The sequence below is a fragment of the Equus caballus genome, chromosome 1 (assembly GCF_041296265.1).
Source record: "Equus caballus isolate H_3958 breed thoroughbred chromosome 1, TB-T2T, whole genome shotgun sequence".
Taxonomy (NCBI): Eukaryota; Metazoa; Chordata; class Mammalia; order Perissodactyla; family Equidae; genus Equus; species Equus caballus.
Window position 1 is genome coordinate 65217916 of NC_091684.1, and position 24550 is coordinate 65242465.

The 24550-nt window shown below is 43.1% G+C and overlaps 1 protein-coding gene across 26 annotated transcripts in view; it reads right to left on the reverse strand.

The window, feature by feature from the left end:
* Positions 1-24550, reverse strand: part of KCNMA1 (potassium calcium-activated channel subfamily M alpha 1) — a 719202-nt gene that overhangs the window by 127580 nt on the left and 567072 nt on the right. For 18 of the 26 annotated variants that reach the window (XM_023645924.2, XM_023645920.2, XM_070263813.1 and 15 more), the window contains 2 exons: positions 24423-24509; positions 17609-17685 (listed from right to left, as the gene is read on the reverse strand). In XM_023645924.2, coding sequence (XP_023501692.1) covers positions 17609-17685; positions 24423-24509 — 164 coding nt within the window. Of the gene's footprint in view, positions 1-3194; positions 3400-7065; positions 7240-17608; positions 17686-24422; positions 24510-24550 lie in introns of those variants that run through there. The other 8 variants (XM_023645820.2, XM_023645817.2, XM_023645813.2 and 5 more) reach the window with 2 other exon arrangements.

The window sequence follows — 24550 nt, forward strand, 5'->3', positions numbered from 1 at the left end:
AATTAAGCAATTGGCCATTTCCTAGAACCATCACATTAACAGCTATTAATGGGTAATGGAAGACACCTACAATGAGAGTAAATCTGTCTGGGGAGTGGGCTTATGCTCAGATAAGACAAAAACATCAACCTAGCCTCAAAAGGGGAAAGCAATTTTTCAGCAAATCTTGGTAGGCCTCACTCTCCTTGTCTCTTCACCACTGAGAATGATCTGTTTATAATCTCCACATCCACTCCACTCTGAAAATGGTTCCCATTACGCTGTTCTGTGCTCATTGCTTCTAGACTTAAATGCAAGTCAAAGATCACAAACACTAAGATCTTTCCCATAGGCATGCTGGCATATGTCCTAAGTTTGTTGGGCCAGATGACAAACGCCCATCTCAGACGAAGGAAGCATCCAACTGAAATGATGGGCACCATATGAGAAGGGAGGATCCCAAGGCATGATTGAGAGCAGAGGTGCTGAGATCAACTGCTCGTTTCCGTCTGGATGGGATTTGAAGGCAGAATGTAGTGGAGCCTGTGCTGTCTCACAGGCCTCTCTCCAGTGGCTTTACACCATTATTGGTCTGATACTAATTTGAGACAATGGCCAATCACAGTACAACAAATTAGCCACAGACACGTGATAGCAGTCAACTCAGGGGGCTATCCTGAACGCGGGCTGGGGGATTCCCTGTCTCCATGAGCCACACGTTCCCACAGATGTTTCTAAAAGCCTCTTCCCAGAGGCCCATTTAGAGAGAAATCAAATGCAACTTCGACTTAATTAACGTTTTAAATGATAATGAATACAATGTAGATTCATAGGAGGCATTTACATTGTGTTGTAAAATTGATAAAAATTTAATAACTCTTTGTTAATAAGTTATGTCTCTCCAGACCCATAAAGCCTAAGGCGATGCAAACTCCAGACTGGTGCAGGTGGAGGCGGGAGGCAGAGATGGACTTGACATTTGCTCCAAGCCTGCTCTAATTCAAACCTCTGCTTGTTCATCAGTACTTTATTTCATACAGTAAAGGTCAGGATTTGGGCTCAAGGCAGAGCCTTGACAAGAAAGCTCAAGTGAAAGGCGGGCTGGCCCTGACATCTGTCGCCCGAGATAGCAGAGAAGAGGGGAGACGAAGAGCTAACTGGCCTCATCTGTCCTCCACCATGGAGGCAAGATGGAGAATGTGCTGCCTGGTGGTAGGAGCTGTCAGGGTGAGTATCGTGACAACTGGCACTGTCTTGAATAGAAATGCAAACATAATTTCCATGTCACCTTGCATAAGGACCTCTGCTCAGCTTACTTGTGGCACGCCAACGTCTTTTCTAGTTTGTCCTTGAAGAGCCCAGTCACCTATTAAAGCATCATATCCCTGGGAAGGGAGGTGTCCAAGCAATGGGGTAAACACAGGGACCCTTTCATCTTTCCTCATTCTGACCTTTCTACTGCTTGTCTCCCAACTCTGTTGCAAAAGATTTCTTTTGAAAAGTTGACTGCCTTTTGCCTACTGTTCTATTCTCTTTCATCTATATGTGGTGCCTCTTCATAGCGTATTTACCTTAAAGAATTTAACAATACTTTTTTGGGGACAAGAGGAGAGCAGAATGAAGACCCCAAATGAAAGCCAACTGCTTCCCTGACACTAAACTGAAAAAAACCAGCTGTTTCCTACGTATGAAAACCTAGTTTGTTTGGAGCTCTTTAGAGATGGGTAATTTAAGGGATTTTTGTCAAAGGAAATTTTGCCCAGGCATGATTTTTGCCTTGCAATGCTGATTGAATGAGCTGACCACTGCGTAAGCACGTAGGAAGGCATATTTCCAGTCAACCATTGCTAAATATGGCTACCACAAAATCAAGTGAGAAGCATTGGCTTCTGTAGCCTTGCCCATTACCAGAGCAAGTGCCATAAGAAGCCCACCCAGGGACATTATTAGTCTCAAGGAATGACTAAGTGGCTGCCTAGCCCTATTGTCCTCCTGTTTTCACTTCCTGCAATGAAGTGCAGATCACCGAATCAGCACTCATGGGCCAGGGATAGCGAAAGAGCTAGAATTCAACAGCAGCTTTAGTGTTTGGTGTCATGAATATTGAGAGAGGGAGAGAGGAGAGAACCATACCAACGTGCATGAGGAAATGAGAGAAACTGCAGACCCAGAATGAATGGGCTTAAAAAAATGCATGGAAAACTATGACAGAATTGATTTGGGCTGAGCTTCCTCTGGCTCTCATGTTTCGTATCTTTCTATCACTGATGGGTGATGGTAGGAAGGGAGAATCTTTGGTTTCAGGGCCCAGAAGTAAAATAAACAAATAAAATTTAGGATTGAGGAGCTTGAGGGAGTCATCCAAAACTATACATAAAAGGAATGAGATAATTCTAGGCTGTCGATTTGTAAATGAAGCTTATTAAATTGTCTCCCTTTAGCAGGCATTGGAGACTGTCGGCAGAGAGTGTGTCCTATTTTAGACATTTTCTTAGAGCTAGCTGCACCCCCGCCTCGTATCTGATTTTACATACTCCACAATGCCGTCGGTTCATGGAGTGACTTTAGTTCTATTGGCAATGTTAATTCTCTGCCTGTAGAAACTAAAGTCTACTCGGCATAAGGTGATTTTTGTTTATTATCTGAAAAGATTCAAGATTACACTAAACTGATTTTGGTATGGCTCCCTTCAACCTAATCATATCGGACTTCTCTCAACTTAACCAATGGAGTCGAATGCCTCCCTGTATTATATTTCTGTTCAAAATAAAAGTCATGCACAATTTAAAATTAGCTCCAGTAGTTTGCAAAGGTTGCAACTGTACAGGTTTAAACTATCAGCAAATTGAAAGGTTGATGTGAGTGATCACGCATGTACTTTAGCTAGAACTATTTCCAAGCGCAAGTCTAAAGATCTGTCTCTCTTCCAGCACATGATTAATTTGTTCATGCCAGGGTTACTGACGGTTTGTGGCCAGCCTCATGTCAGGCAGCTCTCAGCAGGTGTGAATCAATAGGATCCTATGTTGTCACTATATCATAATTTTAATTGTCCCTTTTTATTAGACTTAGCAATCAGATATCAAGCAAGACTGAAATAACAAGAATAGATGCTGAACAGAGAAAAAGGACCATTTTACAAAATTATATTGAGGGGAAATGAGACTGATATTTATCTGGGTGTGTATGTTGCTACACACACACACACACACACAGACACATATGCTTTTTTATTGAAGTATAATTGACATACAATATCCTATTAGTTTCAGGTGTACATCATAGCAATTCAGGAGCCCTCGTACACTGTTGGTGGGAATATAAATTGGTGCAGCCACTATGGAAAACAGTATGAAGGTTCTTCAAAAAATTAAAAGTAGACTACCATACAACCCAGCAATTCCACTTCTGGGTATTCATCTGAAAAAACAAAAACACTAATTCAAAGAGATGTATGCAGCATTATTCACAATAGCCTAGACATATATTTCTTATATTTGATAGTACTAGAATACAGCTACTTCTGTAAAGTCTGGGGCTCATACCATCCTAGCGTCTTTTAAGAGAGCTAGTACCCCTGCCCAGGACCACACGAAGTGGAAACAAAATTGGGATGATCAGAAAATGGTGCTATGTACACGTATTCTAGCCTACCATATTGAACAATTCAATCTTGCCAAAAATAGAATTATCTTGTGATGCATCATCATAGGTCACTCATTGCTTTTACTTTTCTGACACTGTTCTTTAAATCTTTTGTAAATGAGTCCTTCTTCTCTGCAGATATTTTTGTCAGCACAGTCTGGCCTTACACCTCCTGAGTTCAACAGAAGGAGACAACTGTTAGAACAGCACGTGACTTCACAACCGCCAAAGCAAGGTGATAGGCCACGCCTCCAAGGAGAGGTGCTTGGAGCAGGCAGCGCCTGCTGTTAGAAGGCAGACTTCTAAAACTGTGTGAACACTTTTAATGTATTACCACTCCCCTGGGAATTGGCTACTTCTCTTCCCACTTCAGAAAATGCATAATGGGACTTTGTGTTTCAATTTAAAGCCCCTTGAAAACGGAAATCTTTCCCTTTACGAGAGAAAAAATAGTAAGAAGGCAAGAGAGAAATGAATTAGGCAGTCTCCAAAGCACACTGGCTCAACTGGGAAACTGCGACCAAAGCAAGCACCGTAATAATATAATGACCTTTAATGAGTGTCTTGGGAAACAATACAGCCCTTGCAGAAAAGACAAAGGGCAAAACCCATCATGGCTCTGCTGACACTAATTCAACATGATTTTCAGAACAACTAAAGAATGTATGAGAAGTAATCTGATCCACCCATCTGACCTCACTTTGATTCAAGGGCCCTTCTCCTGCCATTTCTAATTGACAAACCCTCTACATTTCACATCTGCTCATATTTAATGAAAAGCCCACTCTCACCACTGCTCTTTGAGTCAACTAGCTCTGTCAAATGGGCACCACCCAACCCCACCACCAGTGAGGGAAGCCCAGGGATTGCTCTTGGAGCTCTGCCAGTGGAATTCCACAGAAAGAGAGACATTTTTTAATTGGAGAAAAAGGGCTTATGTGGGCACACGAAGGGGCTCAAATCGAAATGGATTTTTCTAACTTATTATTAATGGTCAAAGGTGAGTGGTCTCACCCACAGATGGATGAAATCTGCTTTTGTTTGGTGGAGTGATGACAGCAGGGAGACTGATGAAACAGAGGAGGCGAACCCCCCTGAGCTGTCAGTACCAGTTAAGTCTTCAATATACAACCCAAAGCCCCATGTTTTCCACAGTAAGGCTGATTTCAGAAGGGTAGGAAGGAGAGCAACCTCATGCACAGGATGTTTCTGAGAGGACAGGACAATCCCACCTCAAGTTTTTCTTCTCCTGGCCTCTATCAATGCTTGGATTAATTTGCAGAGCTGAATAATCCCTCCAATTATGGTTTCTCCCAGATAAAATGGAAATTACACACACTGGGTATCATGGGCCTCCTGCAGAGGACACAGATTTTTCTGTGATTGGTATGGGTGACCAGTGCCAAGACATGACCGCAGGGCCCTAGTTTAGAGCCTGAGTGGCTCCTTCCTTTTCTCCACTGAATCTCTGGCCAAGGTTTTAGAGCCTAGTGATTATCTGAAAACAGAAGATGAGCCTTAGGGCAGAAGGATAACCCAGGTGACTGGTGGTTACATGTGCCACAATCAAAGAGATGTGGCCAAACTGTGCCACCAGAGCTCACCCCTTTGCCTTTCCTCTGCAGCTCCTAGTGCCTCTCCACACACTGTAGACAAATTCTTTGTGTGGTTGTGACCTCATCCACCTCGGTAGTGTCATATGGACTAGAGAGAACTCTTAGGGTAAGGATAAAAGGGTAAGGGTTCATACTGTGGCATTTGTAAGAAAGATGTTAAAGGAAACTTCCTTTCTAAAAAGTTTGTTTTTAAGCCAATGTGGTTGGGACAGTCCAAAATCCCTCTCAATACATCCTCCATAAGGTATCACTTTTACAAACAAATGTCTCTTGGCACTGTCTGGAGGGGCAGTGAGTCATGAATCAGAAGATGAGTCTCTGGTCCCAGATGGAACTTCTCCAAATGCCTCTAAGACAGCTCAATGCACAGATCATGCCTCAGACCTGAACTGCAGGCACAAACATCACACCTGGCATGGCACAACACTCCGCTGCACACAGCGAAGTTAGGGCTCCCTCAACCCTGGAAGCCTCTATGGATCACCATCAAACAAGCACACCCCACAGGGACCACCTTCAACACCAGTACATGTGAGTTGAGCAAGTAATACTCAAGAGTTTAGTGCTCTTCTCCATCCTTGTTGCCAGTGTGAATTAACTCCTGTTGGTGAAAGTTTAGTTCAACCAGCTCTGGGCACTTAACGAGAGAGAATGGGTGTCAATACATGTGTTGGGTGCTTCAAGAGGAGGGATGAAGCACAGAAGGAAGAACTTTCTTCTATCTCCTGTGCTGCGAAAATGTGAAAATAAGGTTACAGCCACACTTTAAGGCATCCCTAGTCCTCCTGTGGAACCACAACCCCTTCGGCCCTTAGATGAGGACCCAGGTCCCAGCATCTCAGTGTATGAGCTGGAGCTTTCAGTAACATCACCTACAAACTATGTCAATAAAACACAAGCAAAGTCCACGCTGAATACCAGTGTGAGGGAGGTCTCAGGAATCTGGTGTATCTCAGCTTTGTCAGCTACCAGCTGCAAGACCTTGACAAGTTCTTTAACATCTCTGAGCGCGTGGGTGATAAAGACGACTGACCTCAAAGGCCTGTGCAATGTACTTAGGGAAATCATGGAGGTTCATGGCATACAGTTTTTGTTGTTATTTTGCTAAAATTGCTACAAGATATCTTAGTTAAACAGGGGGTTATATTTTTGGAAAAATAAAAGATATTAATGGAATGATCTTTTGAATTAGTCATCTTTCTGAGGGGAAGCTCTGGAATCCAGCAGTCTATATAGGTTGGCAGAGTTAGAAGACTCTTTTTCAGAACAGAGGACACAATCTGGCACTGGAGGAATGAGGTACAGGTGAGGCAGACACACTAAAAAATATCTCTGTGCATCGAAACCTTGTTGTATTTTGGAAGCCATCTAAGCTCACTAAAAGCAACTTAATGCTGGAGTTGGCTTGCTGTCTCTACACCCTTTTCCTCCCTCCCTCTGACCCAATCCAATGTCTATCCTTTCCCCAAATATTAAGATATACATTTCCACACATCTCTCTATTAACATAGCATTTGATTAGCTGTCACGTTAGTTTCCATCGATATTTACTTACAGGAGAGAGGGAGAATATCACCAGACTGTACTATCACAGTCCTGCATGCTATTACAGGAAGCATGAGTTAACAGAGTGGGAAAGGAGGCCTTCCCCAGCACGTACACAGTGACACAGGCAACTGGGGAAACACGTCACCACACACGAGGTCACACGGGGAAGAAAACATCAGTCTGACGGACTCACAGAACCGACAGGGCAGGACACAAGATGGGGATGATACCACAGACAGCACAGACATGGAAGTGCATGTGTTGGGGTTAAACTTACAGGCACGGAAACTGGTGGAGCAATCATTAACAGAGACAGAAGAAAGTGGGAAGGTTCTCTCAAGGGTGTCCATGTTACCACGCACACGGCCTGACATGCACGAGCAGTCACGCTCAGAACGTCCGCAATCAAAACAACATGCCCGTCGCATTCTCTTGTAGATGGACATCTTGGCTATAACCATGTGGTTGGATGAGAGGAGAGGAAGAGCGGTAGTTAATGGCAAGGTCACACACAGCGAGGCAGCCAGAAGGGAGCTAAAGGGATTTAACACAGGTCTTAGTTCACGTTAACAGTCTTGACCCAGAAAAAAATGCAGAGTGACTTTTGGGAACAGTTTGGTTGTACATCAAAAAAAGCAGCAAAAATATAAATTGCTTTTATAGTCTCCCAAAGCTATTGCATATTATTTTTCTCCCTTAGGTAAAGTGGGAGACCACAAGAAAAGAGCATAGCTGATTACAGTCAGGTTCTTGGATGAGAATAAGAGCACATTATAGACAGCAAAAATGTAACCAACATTTTTCCCCTGGCACAATTAATACAGGAGGACAACATACACACACAGCCAATCCATCAATTGCTTATTTGGTACCATAAATGGTTTTTGCAGATGCAAAAACATCTAATATGTAGGCTTCCTAATTTCCATCCATTTCTGAGCATTAGGCAGAGGCTGGGACAAGCTTTCATCAAATTAGATGTAAAACGATTACATGTTAATATAGAATCTGAGGATGCCTCTGTTGAACTTCCCCAGAGTGAGTTTACATGATGCCTACAGGAATTTAAATTTACTCTTGACAGAACAAATATCCAAATCTGTCCATATAAGAAATGCAGCTACTCAAGGCTAATGCTGCGTATTTGACATTAAAGGCAGTTCACAAATAAGAAATCACCAAAAGCATAAGAGATGTTGGTCTATTGGAATGCATTTAGCTACTCATGGGTGTATTTTCAGCTTAAAGCTTAAGAGAATCTGAAAATCGCATCTGCTCTTCTCTTCCAACCACCAAAAAGTCAGAAAGCAATTGGGCTATTGGTTAATCATAATTTTTTCTTATACAGAAAACATTGATTAAAATAGATTAAAAATTACAAAGCATGAAATAAGAGAATAGATCCCATTTAAAATATCTTATTGAGATTTGCATACAGCAATGATAGTTCTAAAGCTAGTATCAGAGGTTCTGTGCTGCCTGGGGATCCACTGCGGGTGCTAACCTACAAAAGTTGGTGGACATCACTGTAGCAGTTCTCAAGGCCCTTGACCTTTACCCTCAGGTCAATTTATATTCCAGTACAACAAGAAGCTTTTTGTACCTCATTTTGATGCTACAACAGGCAAACATGTTTGCTTTCACTTAGCGTGATCTGGCTTGCTTCTTTCACAGAATGGGAGAAGAATTCATATTTATTCCACGGATCACAGTCAAATTGCAAGCTGAACTGGAGAGGTGTTATTCCCTGGGCCCCTACCTTCCCTTTGGAAAGCCATTTTTTCCCCTCTTTCTTTTTCTTTGTGGAGAATGGTTGCACTTTTACTTTAAAATATGGCTTGTGGTTTTGCCCTCTTTGAGTGTTACAGTCACCAGGAAGAAGGGTTTAAATCTCTCGAATGGGTCAAGTCCTGTTCTAAGACCTTTATGACTTGCCATACAGTATATTTGTCAAGCAAGGGTAACGTTATGATTGTGAAGAACAGGCACGGGGGGGATGAATGAGAGATCTCTTCAGCAGCAACTCCATTCCTGTAAACTTGGCTCACGTCTTAGTGGCACGTTCTTTCAGCATCCTAGCTAGTCAGTTGTTCAGATCATCATCATGCAGCCCTAGCCCCGTTCAATGCGTGGAACATCATTCCTGAGCTCAGCATTTACAAAAAAAAAAAAAGTTCCACTATAGCATTTGAATCAGAAGAATTGAGAAGGTATGGTGTGAATGCCCAGACACCCTAAACAGCAGCTGTTGAAGTCAAGAAATGGGAAAAAAGTCTTCAGTTGAAGACATGAAAATAAAGTTATTTTAAATGCATCCAGATCTGGTGTACGACTTGGGGAGAAATCGCTTGTTTTTTCTTTCTTGGTTCTTTTACTAGAAATATTGATTTGTTATTTACACAGAGGAGGGAAACGAAGATGATTTTTTTGTTTCACTGCAGATAAATTGTTTTGAAAAAAAATTTTAATCAAATGCTGTAGTAGAAGAGAAGCCCATCAAACTCTGAAATGCTATGCTTCTCATTAGCAACAGTCCCTGGTTTTCATTTCCATACTGCCATTTTGTGTTCATATACAATAACAGAATCTGACACATTTATAGCAAAAGAAACTTCTTATATACTATTTTTAAGGACAAGGGGAGGGAGGTTGGAGTGAAATAACTTTTGAAATGATTTTGTGAGAGGTAAGCCTATCATAGTGGATGATTTAAACCTCCTACTTGATAAGAGTCCAGGAGGAAACACACTTCAAACCAGTGCCTCTCAGGGACTGTTTGCAACTGTTAATGTTGGCTGTTGTGGAGACCATGCATTGTTCTAAAATTTCATATTGTTAGCATGCAGGAACAGGCTGAAACTGGTAATCGAAGCAGCAAAAAACCATTTTCTATAAGAAGATTAAATGTTAATTATAAGCAGTCACATTCCAAAGCAGCTTGTGCATAAAAAGGAAAACATGCTATTACTCGTCATTCCTTCCCAGTCAGCATGTTTACACTCACACCAAATACAAAATAGAAATCTCAGAAGACAAACAAGCACCGCCACAAAAAGTCAGCAAGAATGATCAATGAGAGGCTCAAAGACAAGACAGAAACGGTGAAAAAATGATTGAGCCCCAAACATTCACAAACCTTCGTGAAAAACAATGCCTAGACCAAGGTGCCACCGACTGGGTGAGTGGCTCTTTTGCTCTACTTCTGGAATAGTTTATTTTCATTGGCCCCCTGTCAGGTGTCTTCACCTATATACTTCCAGGTCGACTTTCTTAAAAGGTAAGGCCCATTCTGAGCTCCCATCTGGTGGAGTGATCCGTCAGACTTGAAGGATGTCTCCCAACCAGGAAAAGCCTTCCTCTGGGCTGTGATATGAGTCACAAACAAGCTCTTTAACTAAAAGCAGATGAGGATTTGTCCCCCTGGTGGTAGCTGTTCCAAAGGTGTGGACACTCTGTGTGTAACATTCTACTCTCAAGTTGTAAAATAAAATTATATCAAAATTAAGTTGTGGACCTCCTGATTTGGAAAATACCACCCCTCGTCTCCCTCAACTCTCCCTCTGGCTTCCTGATCCTTTGATTTTGCTTTAGGGAATCATGAATATTCAGAACCACTGGTATTTTACTTCCATTTCTCCGTCATTGTTTCCTTGTCTAGAGCTCACGTAGGTTAGATGGTTAATTTCAGATAGCAGAGTACCACTTAAAACTCCCAAGGTTGGGTTTCAAAGAGCAACTTTGAAAGTTTCAGTATTTATTTAAAACAGAAGTAAATTTCATAGCTCTACTCCGTGGCCACATGAAGTGCTCTCTTTCCTTCGTTGTTTGCTGATCTTTTTTACATAGTCATCCGAGGCTCTCTTCCTAAATCCCAAACCTCAGGAAAGGCAGTTTTCCCCAGGGTTTCAATGGTAAAACAAAGTAGACCTATGAGGACATCTAGTGGATCTGTGTGGAAGAGCAGCTAGTTAACGGACCACCTGAACCAGCTAGCCTTTCTTTGAAAGGGAGTAGAAATAGGACGGTGTGTGTCTCTAGGAAGTGAAATGTGTGCAGTGTCATCTCAGTTCACTGGCTTCTCACAATCTACAGCAGATGTTTAGGGGACAGCGGGACAAAGGGGTGAGAGGTTCAAGGAGGTGGTGCTAGAGTGTTCAAAAGTGGCAACTGGCGAGCACATGGGCTCTGTAGCCATGGCCAAAAGAGTAGGACTGCTTCAGTACCAGCTAGCTGGGTCTCCAAGCCCTACTGCAGCTTCCTGAGACGGGAGACAGACGGAAGCCAGCCTCCGGTAGGTGTGAATGCTGCAGCTACTTGTCATTCCCTCTTAGGGCTCTTGGGACGTTATGCTCAATCAATTGCCCCATAGGCTGGTGTAACTCCAGGAAAGCAGAAAAAAAAGCCTCCAGGGACTCAGTTTTCTCTTTGGCCCACATCATAAGGTTCTTTTTCTTGGACCAGTGCCACAGATTCAAAGAGGTTATGTGGTTGCCAAAAATTAGACCCTGGGTCTCTCCTCCCAAGAACTCTGTCCTAGCAGTTTGACGATTTGCCAAAAAGCTTTTACGTGCTTTCCTTCACCACAATGAAGTGGATATTCAACCAGCATTTCCATATGACTTCCTAGTGCTATTTCTAGAGACAAAAATAAAAGAATTTCCCTAATGGACATCATCAAAGATATCTGTTTACTTTTAAGTGTTTAAAACTGGAAGATTTCTCAGACATACCCTTGGACAACTTTTCCTAAATTTTCAAAAGTGGTGATCACAAGAAAGGAAACCTGTGGAGAAATGGCTGCTGTCGATGTGGCTTAGTTACTGCTCTTTCCTTGCGTCAAACTGACAATCAGCTGTCAAACGCAGGTTCTCGGCTGGTTAGCCCTTCCCAGCCAAGCCTGCAATGGAAGAGGGAGTTGGATTCCATCCTGTTCTCAGCACCATCTGCCTCCCACATCAGCAACAAAATTTTCAGCCAATTTCCAATTGCAGAATCTTAATTTCCAGGGTGGATTGGAAGGGGCAGGAAAAGCAGCACTGGACTGTGAGGCTCAGGTGGAGTCTTCCAACAGCTGGGGAGAGTATTTTAGGTTTCAAATGGAGCAATTTAGGGGAAGACTGGTGTGGAAGAAAAAAAAAATCTGCCATTCAGTTCACAGACACCATCAGATCACAAGCTCATGTTTAAAATCAGTCCAGTGAAGGGCTGATTATTTCAAAGCCAGAACCCTGGAGCTGCTCTTTACATGCCCAGCAGGAACTAAAATGATAAGTAAAAATATGCATGGGAGAGAAAGTCCACCAAGGTGTAAAGCTAAGGCATTTGTCTGATGTGACACTGGGAATCAGAGAGCACTCTTTCACGTCCTATAAATGAGGAATGATGTCTTCACTTTGCAAAATTCCTCCTATTAGCTTCTGGAGGGAGAAGAGAGATCTTCCAGGTGGTTTTCCAAGAACAGAAAGAACGGAAAGAAAACACTAGTTAATGTCAGCAGCAAGAGCACACAGAGCTAGTTGATCCTGCCCTCAACATCATATTGTGGCTAGGGTGGGCAGAAGAAATTGGCACTAGAGTTGTTTGTTGATTGACATCACGTTTTCCCTCCAATTCTGAAGGACCGTTGGATACAGAAGGCAGCTCTGTAGGTATGAAAGTGGTTCATGCGCTCATGCCATCCTTAAAGGTGTTCTGCAGATAAAGGGAACCACGGAGTCAATTTTGGCAGAATTGTGCATCAAACTGAAGAAGGTCATTGTTTTGTGTTGTTTGTACATGGAACATTCTATACCCTCAAACTCTGAAGACTAGCCAAGATCAGACATCCAACTTGACTCTTCTGCTGCAAAGGAATATGAAAGGACTGAGTTGCTGGGACATCTTCTTCAAATATGAGGGTCGTTGGACTGAACTGGTCTGCAGGTTGCTTCTAGTTCTCAGTGGAGTCTTTTGTACATGAGTAAAGACCTGATGCTCATTGCTGGTGCCACTGAAAGCAGCATTGCTCTAAGTCACACACAAAAATACTGGCCTTAAAATTGCCGCATCTTGTCGGCTGAGAGGGATCCTACCCTTGAATCAGTTAGAGGCTTGAAGACTTACATTTACTCGTCCAGACTTCTCCATAGCTCACTAATGAAATGGAACGTTCTCCTTGAGCCATATTTTCCACCTTAAACAAGTAAATGGATTTTCCAAGATGCCTATATTCCTAATACCCATAGAGATAGAGGAAGTGAGTATATCCTAGTGGGTACTGATTGAAAAAGAAACTTTATTTTAAAGCAAGGAAACTTCATAGACTGTAGGAAATAATTACCACTGTGGAAAGACTTGTCTCCAGTAACATGGTTTAAATACTCGCAGTCCCAAAACTGGGCAGCCAGTTAATCCTCTAGCAAGCACTTTCTCGTATAGAGAGGCACAGATATTGTGATAAATATGTCACTCTCTATGAAATATCTCTATGCTTATATATAAAAATATATACATTTTTACATATAAAGTATTGGTACATATCATATATATATCACAACACAGGAATATATATGTAGCATATATGTTTCCTTCAGGATAGGAACTCAAGCTCAATAGCAGAGGAGATCAAGTATAATTTATCAAAGGCAAGCATGACAATGACCCTCAATTGACGAGGCATCTAGAGCTAGAGTGGTAATTACCTCAGCCTACTCAGTGTCCCCTAAAGGTCACTGAGACAAGGCCTTCAAAAGGAACACTGTTGTCAAGGTCTTATTTTCAAATGGAAAAATAAGACAGCACCAGAAGCTGGCAAGAGGCTGGGAGTGGGTGGATGAACGGAGGCGTGCCCTGCTCTCAGGGTTCTCCGGCTCCAGGCTACTCTGCGGACGGCGCTGGATGAGGGAGCTGGGGCAGGATGTCACTGCTACATGCAACACAAATACCAAAAGAAAAGAGGAACTGAAACTGTACAGAAAATAAAAGAAGTATCTCTTCTAGAAAAAGACAGGGGAACTGGACTCTGGGCTTCTGGGAACCCGTTTTACTCACAATATATCACTACCAGTGTGCAGTTAAAATAGAGTAGGGCCCGTATTCCAAGGCAGCAAAGAGGAAAAAAAATAAATCAAAAATATGTCAATGATTAGAAGTTAAAGAAATTCCTTCAAACACATTAATTTAGGCATGACTTGTCCCCTAGGAGTCCACCCTTTGGCAAACTTTTAGAGGCTATGGAGGAGAAAATGTAAATCATTAGACCAGCTTTGTTACACAGAGAAAGAAAATCAGTGAGTAGTGGACTCTGAGAGCTTGCTCCTTGGCCAGAAAGCTGAATTTGACTCTCTTCCTTGATGGAGAGCTATGAAGAAATGGAAAGAAATGCACAAGTTAAACTATACTACCACAGAATTTTCAGAAATGGAATGCCCACATTCAGTAGTTCTCCAGATAGTATGACATGAAGCATTTAAGGTTACTGAATGAAAGCGAACAGGGAGGTGGGGGAAGGGTTAGAAACGGAAGAGCTAGGTTGGGAAGGGAGGGTTAGGAAGTTGTAGATAAAGACCAGTGACTGTCACCAGCTCGGCCCTCATGGAGGTGTATCATTCCAGAGTGAATTATTAATACCTGGCCTAACAGGTTTGGAGAAATGACTATGTGGGTCAACTGCCCTCTCCAACTCAGGGCACCAGGCAATGTGCATTCAAAGGCACAGGAACTCCCCCAAAGCACTATTAACAATTCTAGCTCCTTCTAATGAAAGTTTCTTTGCAACCAAAACCTATCTTCCCCAATTTCCTCACTTTCCTGGTATGCATGGGGAGATTCATGCTTAATAATTCATTTTATTCTAACCACCCCTTACACGTACACATCTGCATCCTGCCCTCTGTAACACAGGCTGCTATGGCCTTTTAATTAGGAAGAACCATGTCTGGACAATTTGATTGTTATGAAATATTAACCTCACAGCTGAGGGTGTCTATGAAATGAAGAGCCCAAGGCAGGCATGGGGTGCAGAGAGAAGGGAGGGAGACCCTTGTCACACTGGCTTGGCTTTGGGGAGGTGGTCCTTTTGCAGCATCTGTGCCGAGCATGATGGGGGATCATACGCTTCATTAGCTGAACCAACTTTAAGGGAAATGAAGAGAATAAAATTATTCCAAACACTTATGTGCCTCTCTCTCCAGGATGAAGTTAACGTCAGCTTCTGTTTGCTTGCCTGGAACCATGATGGAAAATTATCCTAGAGGCCAAATCCTCATTTCTAGAGACTTAATAAACTGTGTGCTGGGTTCCACTACAGTGCCCTGTGAGGAACATTCCAGTACCAGAGTGGAAGTCAAAATGCTCTCTCTTCATCCTTCCACTTCCACTCTTGCCTCCCTAGAATCTGTTCTCTGTCCAGTCACCAGGAAGATTCTTTAAAATAGGAATTGATGATGTCATTTCCTTGCTTAAAATCTTCCAATGGATATATTTATTATAGGACTAAAACCCAAGTTTCTTACCACAGCCCCGCCTTCCTCTCTGATCTCTTCTTGTACCACGCTCTCCCCAATCCCACCAGCCCCACTCACCTTCTTCCTTCCCTCAAACACTACAGACTTATTCCCACCTCTTGGCCTTTGCCCTTGCTCTTCTGCCTACCTGGACCGGGTCTCAGTGTCACCTCCCAAGGGAGGCCTTCCAGACCTTTCAGCTAAAGCAGCATCCCTACAAGGTTCTTCACTCTCTCGGGCGGTCTCCTCTCTCTTCATAGCACCTCTCTCCATCTGAATGGATTTAATGGTTTCTATGATCACTGTTTGTCTACATTCATTAGAGTGAAGACTTCAGGAGGGCAGGGACACTCGTTCCCTAGTACTAAAAATAGCACCTAGCACAAAGAAGGTACTCAAAAATATGTGAATGATTAATCAATAAGTGAATTTCACTGATACCCCCATGGACCTAGGTTCTCTGGCAAACATGCTGTCATGGGTTATTGGCCTCAACACTCTCCTGGGCTTCCCAACCACCTCCACTACAAGAGTGTCCTTACAAAGGAGTTCACCCTCTTGCATTTGTTCCTCTCTGTTTACTTCCACCTTGCTGTGCGCCTTCTGATGGAAATAATCTGGGACACGCCTGCTCAGCTGAGCTGTGCTTCTGTGTTCACAACCAGCCCTGAGCAGAGTGGGGTGCACTGCCTCGTGAAAAGGGCCTTTTGTGTGTCATGGAGTTGGGGGGATTCGTGGGGAGTGGGTTTGTTTTGTACCTTACATGCCCTTAGACGCTCTTCCTGGTAGGTTGTCAGAATCAGAGAATTCTTAGGCCCCAAGAAGTTCAAGGCTCTTGTTCTGAGACATCAATAAATACTCATCTTGGTGAGGTGTCAGAATTGAGTGAAGGCTGTGTGTTGTCAGTGGAGAAAAGGGGAACAAAACTGTGGGCCTAAGCTGCCCCAAACTTGGGAATCAGCCTGAGAGAATTTCTCCAGAAACTGCTCTAGACCAGGAGTGGTCCCCATGGGTATTTTCCTAAGAGAATGTCTTCTCCATGCTCCAGCAGAGTGATACTTATATCTCATTGGTTGTGTGTTTACTGTACCCCCCTTTGGGAGGGCAGTGAAAAAAGCCTTTGCTTCAGTTGGTGTATTTCAGGAATGGTGCTCTTCTGTCTGGTTTCTACTTGTGAAAAGTATTTTACGGGATGATCTTTCACAACTGGGTTCTTACTAATCAGACCCAAGGTCACTCACTTGTCCTTCTCTCCTGCAAAAAAAGATGAGGGCATTGAGAGCACAGTACCAACGGGCCTGAACGCCAGCCTGTTGGGTCTGTGTGACTCTCAGCAATCTCACCCTCACACTAAACTTAAAGCCTTAGTGTCCTCTTTTTGTAAAACAGAATTAGTAACACCCCTGCTGCCAATTACACAGGGTTACGGTGAGGATCAAAGAAAATAATGATCCTAAGAAGCTTTGAAAAGACCAAATCACCATAGGAAGGAAGGCATCATTACTACTGTTGTCTTTAGGGCTGTGAACAATTTCTATTAGGCAATGCAACGTAATTAACTGCAAAAGGCACAGGCTTCTCAAGGAAACGCCCACTTTAAGCCCCGGTTTCTCAGGGGCTCACAATCCAACATTCCTGACTGACCATATCTTTTTTAAGAGGCCCCACTGGCAAGCTGCTTTGGAAGGGATTTGAGAGAGGATATGCAGGAGGCTGCTGAGCCCAATCTAGTCCACCCCAAAGGGCATGTGTTTGAGGCTGGTCACTGGGACAATGGCAAAGCCCATGGGTGATGGCCAAGTTCTTTTCTTAGGCTAGTCTAGGGGTATCACAATTGAAAACTCCAGTCTTTGGTACCAAAACCTGCAGCAATCCCAAATGGAAAGAGAGTGAGCTCCCATTTGGGAGACCAAGTCCTCAGACTCAGTTTCCCTCTCAGCCCTAGTACGGCCATCTTTACACTTAGTCCCCAATCTGCTGGAGATCACTACTCAAAAATATTCCCTCCTTCACATCCTGAGCTGTCCTCCTTTTCACACACTGTACTTACTTTGTTGGACTGGATGCATCTACCTGGGCATCCCTTTAGAGTCAAGAAGTGGGGATTAGGCACTAGCTTCACTCCTGGGTGCTGATGGTGGTGATTTCTCATCCTCTGCTTTAATAAAGCGAGGACAGATATTTATTTCCTATCTCTTTAAACTGCTGGGTGAAACACAAACATATGCAAGAAATCTCTTGATGTTTAGTGTTTCTTTAATAGGAAAAGGAGAAGGGAAAGGACTTTGGGGAAAGGGAAGGAGAGAGGGAGGGAAGGGGGAAAGAAACACTACTTACGCCGTTTGCAGCCACATTTTTTTATTCTTTTGGGATCTGTGATGTCATCATGACAGGCCTTGCAGTAAAAAAATGCCCTGGAGAAAGAAAATGGAAAAACTGACACGTTTCATAATCCACCCAAATGAAACGAGTACCACATTTCCTCCACTGTGGTGCCAAATTAATGAAACACGCCAGCACTAATTTCCTTTAATCTTTTGAAACGTTTAGACATTTACAGACGGAAATGTTTGTTCCAAGACCATTTATTTCAAACACAGGACTCTGGAATTTGAGTTAGTGCTTCTTTTAATAAACTTTCATTTGAAAAGGAACGGGGGAAAGGTTGTTGATGTGACACACTGCGTCTGCTTGCTCATCTTTCATTTTTGAGAAGAGCATTCAATGCAGTTCACCAGGACATGTGGGCAACACCTGGATCCTAGGTGGGGAAGTTAAATATATGTCCGAAATTCTCACGATCTAGTCCAATACATTAAAGGGGAAGGATGATGTTCCTCAGTCAAATGAAAATATTAGCCTTGTCACTCTGAATGCACCATTTCTTTTCAAAGTGAGAGAGGTTGAGGAGGAAGGTGGAGTGGAAAAAACAAAAGTGATGCATCAAGCGAGTCTTCTGTCAAAATCCTTCTGGGATTTCACAGCCATATTGACTCCCAAACCGGAAGGAGCAATTCCCATACTCTCCAGCCCTGAAACATGTAATAAATGAAGGTTTTCTTCTCCCTATGGGGCACAGCGCAGTTGACCATTGGACTGGGGTGGGCAGCGGGTATTATAGGGTTGGGGTGGATAGAAGGACACTCACAGAAAGTAATCAACGAGAAAATCCCCTCCTCCGCCTTAAGCATCAATCTGCGATTACAAAGTACATTGGCTGTGTCAAAGTATTCTCGGTGAGACAAAATAAGATCATTCAAGGACTGTTTAAAAGGCACAGGGGCCGGCCCCATGGCCGAGTGGTTAAGTTCGTGTGCTCCGCTGTAGGCGGCCCAGTGTTTTGTTGGTTCGAATCCTGGGCACGGACTTGGCACTGCTCATGAAACCACGCTGAGGCGGCATCCCACATGCCACAACTAGAAAGGCCCACAACGAAGAATATACAACTATGTACCGGGGGGCTTTGGGGAGAAAAAGAAAAAAAAAATCTTTAAAAAATAAAATAAAATAAAATAAAATGCACAGGGCCTAGAAGAAGGGCACTGGAGGCCTACATCCTTTCAGTACTGGGGAGTACAGTGATAAAATTCATTGGAACAACCTTACAAACTTCTGGATATGGGGACTAACAAAATCCCTGGCTTAACACTTTGACTACTCCCCATGTGAAATTGGATGCCCAGGATAAACATGGTCTTTCCTTGACCAGGGCTATAAAGAAATAAACACAACTCTTAACCCTTTTCTTCCTGGATCCCTGTCCATGTTTTCACAGGACTTGCATTTGTGATGGGCACTGACTGGAAGTCAATGTTAAGACTTTTGGATCTGGAAGAGGTCTTGGAGATAAGCAGCCAAAGTCCCTGGGACTCAGTGTCCTCATCCGTAAATTGAGGAGGTCATCATGACCTGCCCACAGCCATCCGGTGCTGGAATCTGGCTGGCCACATGACTTCTAAATCCAAGCCCAACGCTCCTTCCAACCTAGCAGCTCATCCACTATTTTTTTTTTTTTAAAGATTGGCACCTAGGCTAACAACTGTTGCTAATCTTCCTTTTTTTTTGAGGGGGGGGGTGCTAACAACTGTTGCCAATCTTTTTTTTTTTTTTTTCTGCTTTATTTCCCGAACCCCCCTGGTACATAGTTGTATATCTTAGTTGCAGGTCCTTCTAGTTGTGGGATGTGGGACGCCGCCTCAACGTGGCCTGACGAGCGGTGCCATGTCCGAGCCCAGGATCCCAACCCTGGGCCGCTATATCGGAGCGCGCGAACTTAACCACTCGGCCACGGAGCTGGCCCCCACTATTTCTTTAAATGCCAGTTCTCATGCATGTTGCAAAAAAAGAAAAGGTAGCTGACTGTTTGCCTGGAGGGGCAATGTGGCTAAGAACCCAATCAGTGGTGACCTGCCTTGAAAGGGGAAGGACAGGAAAGGAGGAAGCAATTTTGCTTCCACTTCCTTTGGCCATTTTCTGTTCCATTTGATGCTCCTACACATAATAATAATGACAAGAAAAATAATAGCTAACATTTATAGAGCACAGACTATAGGCCAGGCACTAAGCATTTTATGTGTTAATGAATTTGATCCTCAAACAATCCTTTGAAGGAGGTATGATTGGTATCTCTGTTTCATGGATAAGAAAACTGAAGCACAGAGAGGTTAAGTGACCTGCCCAAGGTCACACAGCTAAAAGTGGCAGAGCCAGGATCCAAATCCACGTAGTCTAGTCCCAGAGCCCAAGGTCTTAAACACATCTCTACTAAAGAGGTGATGAAATGATGATGAGTCTGAATAGACTGTTGAAAACATGAAGTGTGATTTCTTCACGAATTAAAGCTAGATTCTGAAATGAAACAACCACAGGGGCCAGACAGGTAATGAGTGAAATGGAGCAGGGGTGAGGGTCTGTGGTGAGCTGGAGGGGGCAGAGTATCTAAGCTCCAGCTGATTTTTGCCGAGTGGCACTTCTTCGCAAGCACCATTCTCTGCCTCTCACCTGCTCACCTGGCAAAGCCCCCGCCTTACAGCACACCTGCACTGAGCAGCTGAGTGTTGCTGGGGAAAGGAAACACAACTGTCCTGACTGATCTCATTTGAAATCCATGGCTGTGGATTTCAGGGGCCTTCCCACACTCCTCAAGATCTGCTCTCTGCCTCCTCCTCCAGTCTCACTTCTCTCTGCTCTCCTTTCCACTTCCTCTCCTGCTCACGTCACCCTTTGCCCAGGCAGCCTTTAGCTGGTGATCTTGACACAGGCATCATCAAGAAGACCAGATCCACATCCTAAGAGGCTGGTCTTTAGGGTCTCCTTGTCCTCTGGTTTCCTGTTGTGTTTGGCCAGTGGGAGAAGCCAGCAGGAGACTGGAGGGTGAGAAGAGATGAGTTCCTCCCTCCAGGTCATGAAATGGTAGTGACAACAATTCTCTCCTGAAGGACACAGCTCCTACCAGGCAGCCTTTCCCACACTCTGACCTCTCTCTCCAGGTTCTGACAGTCCTCCTGTCCCTTGACTCTGCACATCTAGGGTTGAGAGTGGCTCCCCTCTGCTGCTAGCTCTGGGGTGCTCTGCCATCCCTTGTTGACTTTCCTTAACTCTCTGCCCACAGCTTTATACAGACCCTTCATAAAACCCTCCTCCCTATTCGCATTTAAGTGTGTCATCTGTTTCTTCTCGGGACCCTTACTGATACAGCGCCCAAACTTACATCTCCATCCCTCACCTTTCCCTGGAACTCTAGAATCTTAGATCCAACTGCCTTTATGACATCTCCACGTGTATGTTTAGTAGATGTCTCTGAATTAATATAATCCAAATAGAATTCTTAATTTCCTACCGCATAAACTTTCTCCTCCTCCAGTTTTCCCCATCTCAGTAAGATGGAGCCATCATCCACCCAACTGTATAAGTTCCAAACCTAGGCTCCATTCTAGAGTACTCTTTTTTCCCCTCACTTCTTACATCCACTTCATCAGTGAGTCCCACAGACTCTCTAACATCTTCTGAAGTGGTCTCATTTCTCTCCACCTCCACTTACCGGTCTAGCCCAAGCTATCCTCTACCACCTAAACTCTGCAGCCGTCTCCACGTCTCTCAGCCTCCTTTCCCACTCCACTACCTCCCATTCCCAGGTAGAAAGGCCTTTTAATAATAATCAGACTACATCACTCCCAGCTTAAAACCATCAATGACTGCATTGTATAACATATCCAACCACTCTATAAAGACTTATGGGAACCATCCTTCCTTTTTTCTCCAGCCTCATCTCGCCAGTCCACTCCCCACACACACTTTCTTTCCCTCGGCTCCCTAAACACAAGAAAACTGTTCCCACCATGTCTCCTCTTCCCTTCTGATCTTGGTATGATGGATTCTTTCCTATCGCCTCCATCTCTGCTCAGGTGTCACTCCCTCAGAGTAGCCTTCACTAATACCCAATCTCAATCAGTGACCCAGCTGCATTAATTCTTTGCACCATGAATAAACAAAACTACAACTCTCTCCTCCCTAGAGTGTGAGCCCATGGGAACAGGGACTTCCCGCCGTTGTTCACCACTATTTCCCCAGCACCTCGTATAGAATATTCTAGAAAGTGACTGACCTACAGAGATGAATGAATGAATGAGTGTAAGAATGCTGCTCAGTAATGCTGGATCTGCAGTTTTTCAGGAAAAACCAGTAAGGATTTTTATATAAAGATATGACTTCTTCATCTTGGCAACTAATTTATTTTTTAAAATTGTGACTCACATGAATTATGTCTGTAAGCCAAGGTGAGTCAATGAGGCACCATTTTGTGACTCTTACATTAAAGAATATGTTCCAAGGTTATTTAAAAAGGAAACTATTTAGTGGCAAGAACTAAAGGACAAGTGCCCAAATGCTCATCCCAAAGTGAGCTTTCTAAGACTGGAAATGGATGGTTTCACTCCTCTTTTCCTAAAACACCACATCTGAAACTTGCTACAAGGTAGAATCCATTCACTTCTTTGGTTGTTTTTTGCAGTGGAGGGTGCAAATTCAATACTAGATCATCATAATCTACTTTTCCATTTCTACAAAACTTGTTTAGTTTCATTCAAATCTCAAATGTCCAATCTGTGGTTTTTCTGCAGTCTTCATCTATTTGAAATCCCCTAACTGACAGCATTTGCTCTGACACATCACATACCATGGAAAATTACAGGCTGGTGTGGTAGCTGATTGTGTCAGCATGTATTTGTGAATACCATAAAGCAGTGAAATGAGACATACTGCACTCCCTAATATAGGAGGTAATTTGTTTTTTGGACTGCCTGGTATTTGTGACATTCATTAGTGAGAGATGCAATAGGAAATGGAATTACACAAATGGGAGCTTCATGTTATATTTGCTATCTGAGAGACACATGTGATCTGCGGTGCCGCTGTGTTCCCCAGCCCCCGGACGTGGTGCTCAGATGCTGCTTTCAGCTTTTGTATCTCACAGTCTGGACGTGGGCACAACTTTCTCTTCCAGAGGTTGGGGGGGCTTCAGTCCCATTCACCCTCACTTTCTTCTCTCAGGTGAACACTGTTCTTGGGATACTCCATGAAATGGATAAGGAGGTTTTCCTCTCCCACATCTGAATAATGGCAATCCTTTCCCAATTTGCAGAAGTAAATTTAAGTGATTAGAGAGCTCACTTTTAAGGATTTTTTTTTTTTGCTTCTCCATCCCATTTTTTTTTCCCTAAAAGCTTCTATACCTGGTATGGCTAGTTTGCATAGAGTGAAGAGGAAGAAAATAATAAGCATCAGTTGTCAAATATTATAGCTCTGTGCTCAGCATGCCAGGCTCACCTCTTGGAAAATAATTAAGAACACAAGCTCTGGAACTGAACCTCCTGGTTTTGAAACCAGGCTTTACTGCTCACTCACAGTGTGGCTTTGGGCAAGTTAACCATGAGTGCTTCAGCTTCCTCACATGTAAAACTGGAATAGTAATGCCCCAAGCTCCTAAGGTTGTTGAGAGGGTTAAATGAGGTCAGCAATACCTGGCACCTGCTATTTAGGACAGTGCTGGCACACATTAAACTCTATGCAAAAATTTGCTAGTATTATTAAATTTGGTAGAATGTGTGGATTTTCGAAAAGGAAAGACCAATTCCAATCTGGGCTCTGCCACTTCCTTATCTGCTGCATGGCCTTGCACAATTCATTTATCTCAGTTTTACAGATGAGAAAACCAAAGCCCTGAGTGTTTTAGAAAACTTACCTTACAAGGTTATTTTGAGAAGCAGCAATAAAATATGTCGAACACCTAGCACAGGCCTGGCTTTGAGTAGGAACTCATTAAATGAAAACAATAGGCTTATATAAATAATTACAGACTTTTATAATTTATTTACTATTTATTTAAAATATTTTATGTGATATTATTGTTGAGCTGAGTGACCTGTCTGACCATGTGAGTCACATTTTCTGCTAATTTTTTTTCTAGTTCATAGGATAGAATCAAATATAACAATATTCCATGGTGTTCTGCAAAGAGCTCTGTGATTTCCTAAGCTGCTTAAACAGGTTCAAGGGTACTAATAAAAGTGTCATAAAACATTGAGGCCAGTGAAATCCTGGGCTGTACCTGCAGATACTTAAGAATTGAACCTGACAACTTCAGCCGCTTACCTAGAAGACCACAAATAGAAATATAGCCAGCTTAGTATTTCATCTGAAGTTAATACAAACTCTTTGAGATTCCATTCAGCATTCAAGGTAGAAAATCGATGATTCTCAAGTAAATTTGCATGCATGATATTAAATAAAGAGTATAGACAAGGAGCCAGTTGTCCTATGTTATATTGTTCTGGTCATTAAGAATCAGGATGATTCTCTTTGGGACTCACTTTCCTCATCTGGGAAATGAAGGAGCAGGTAACTAGGCCCTCCTAGTTCTAAAATGCTATTATTCTAAGTCAAAGATGTGGAATTGATTATGTGAAGAGGAGTCCATGGAAGCATTTGAAAGCACACTCTCTTTTTCCTAAGACTAGCACCTTTTGATGCCCATAGACATGTCAAGAAGTTTTGGGGTTAGGGCCTTGTACATAGTGGAAGCATGCCCCAGCTCAGTGAATCAAGATGTCTATAGCTGGGCCAGAAAGAAAGGCAGGTGAAAATAAACTCTTACCTTTTAACTTCTTTGGCATCACTTGCGATGAAAAATCCTAAAGTACCTTCTTGGATCTTAAGATGGTTTCCAGGATTAATTAATATACTGCTCAACGAACAAAAACAAACAAAGAAGACACATTTGTG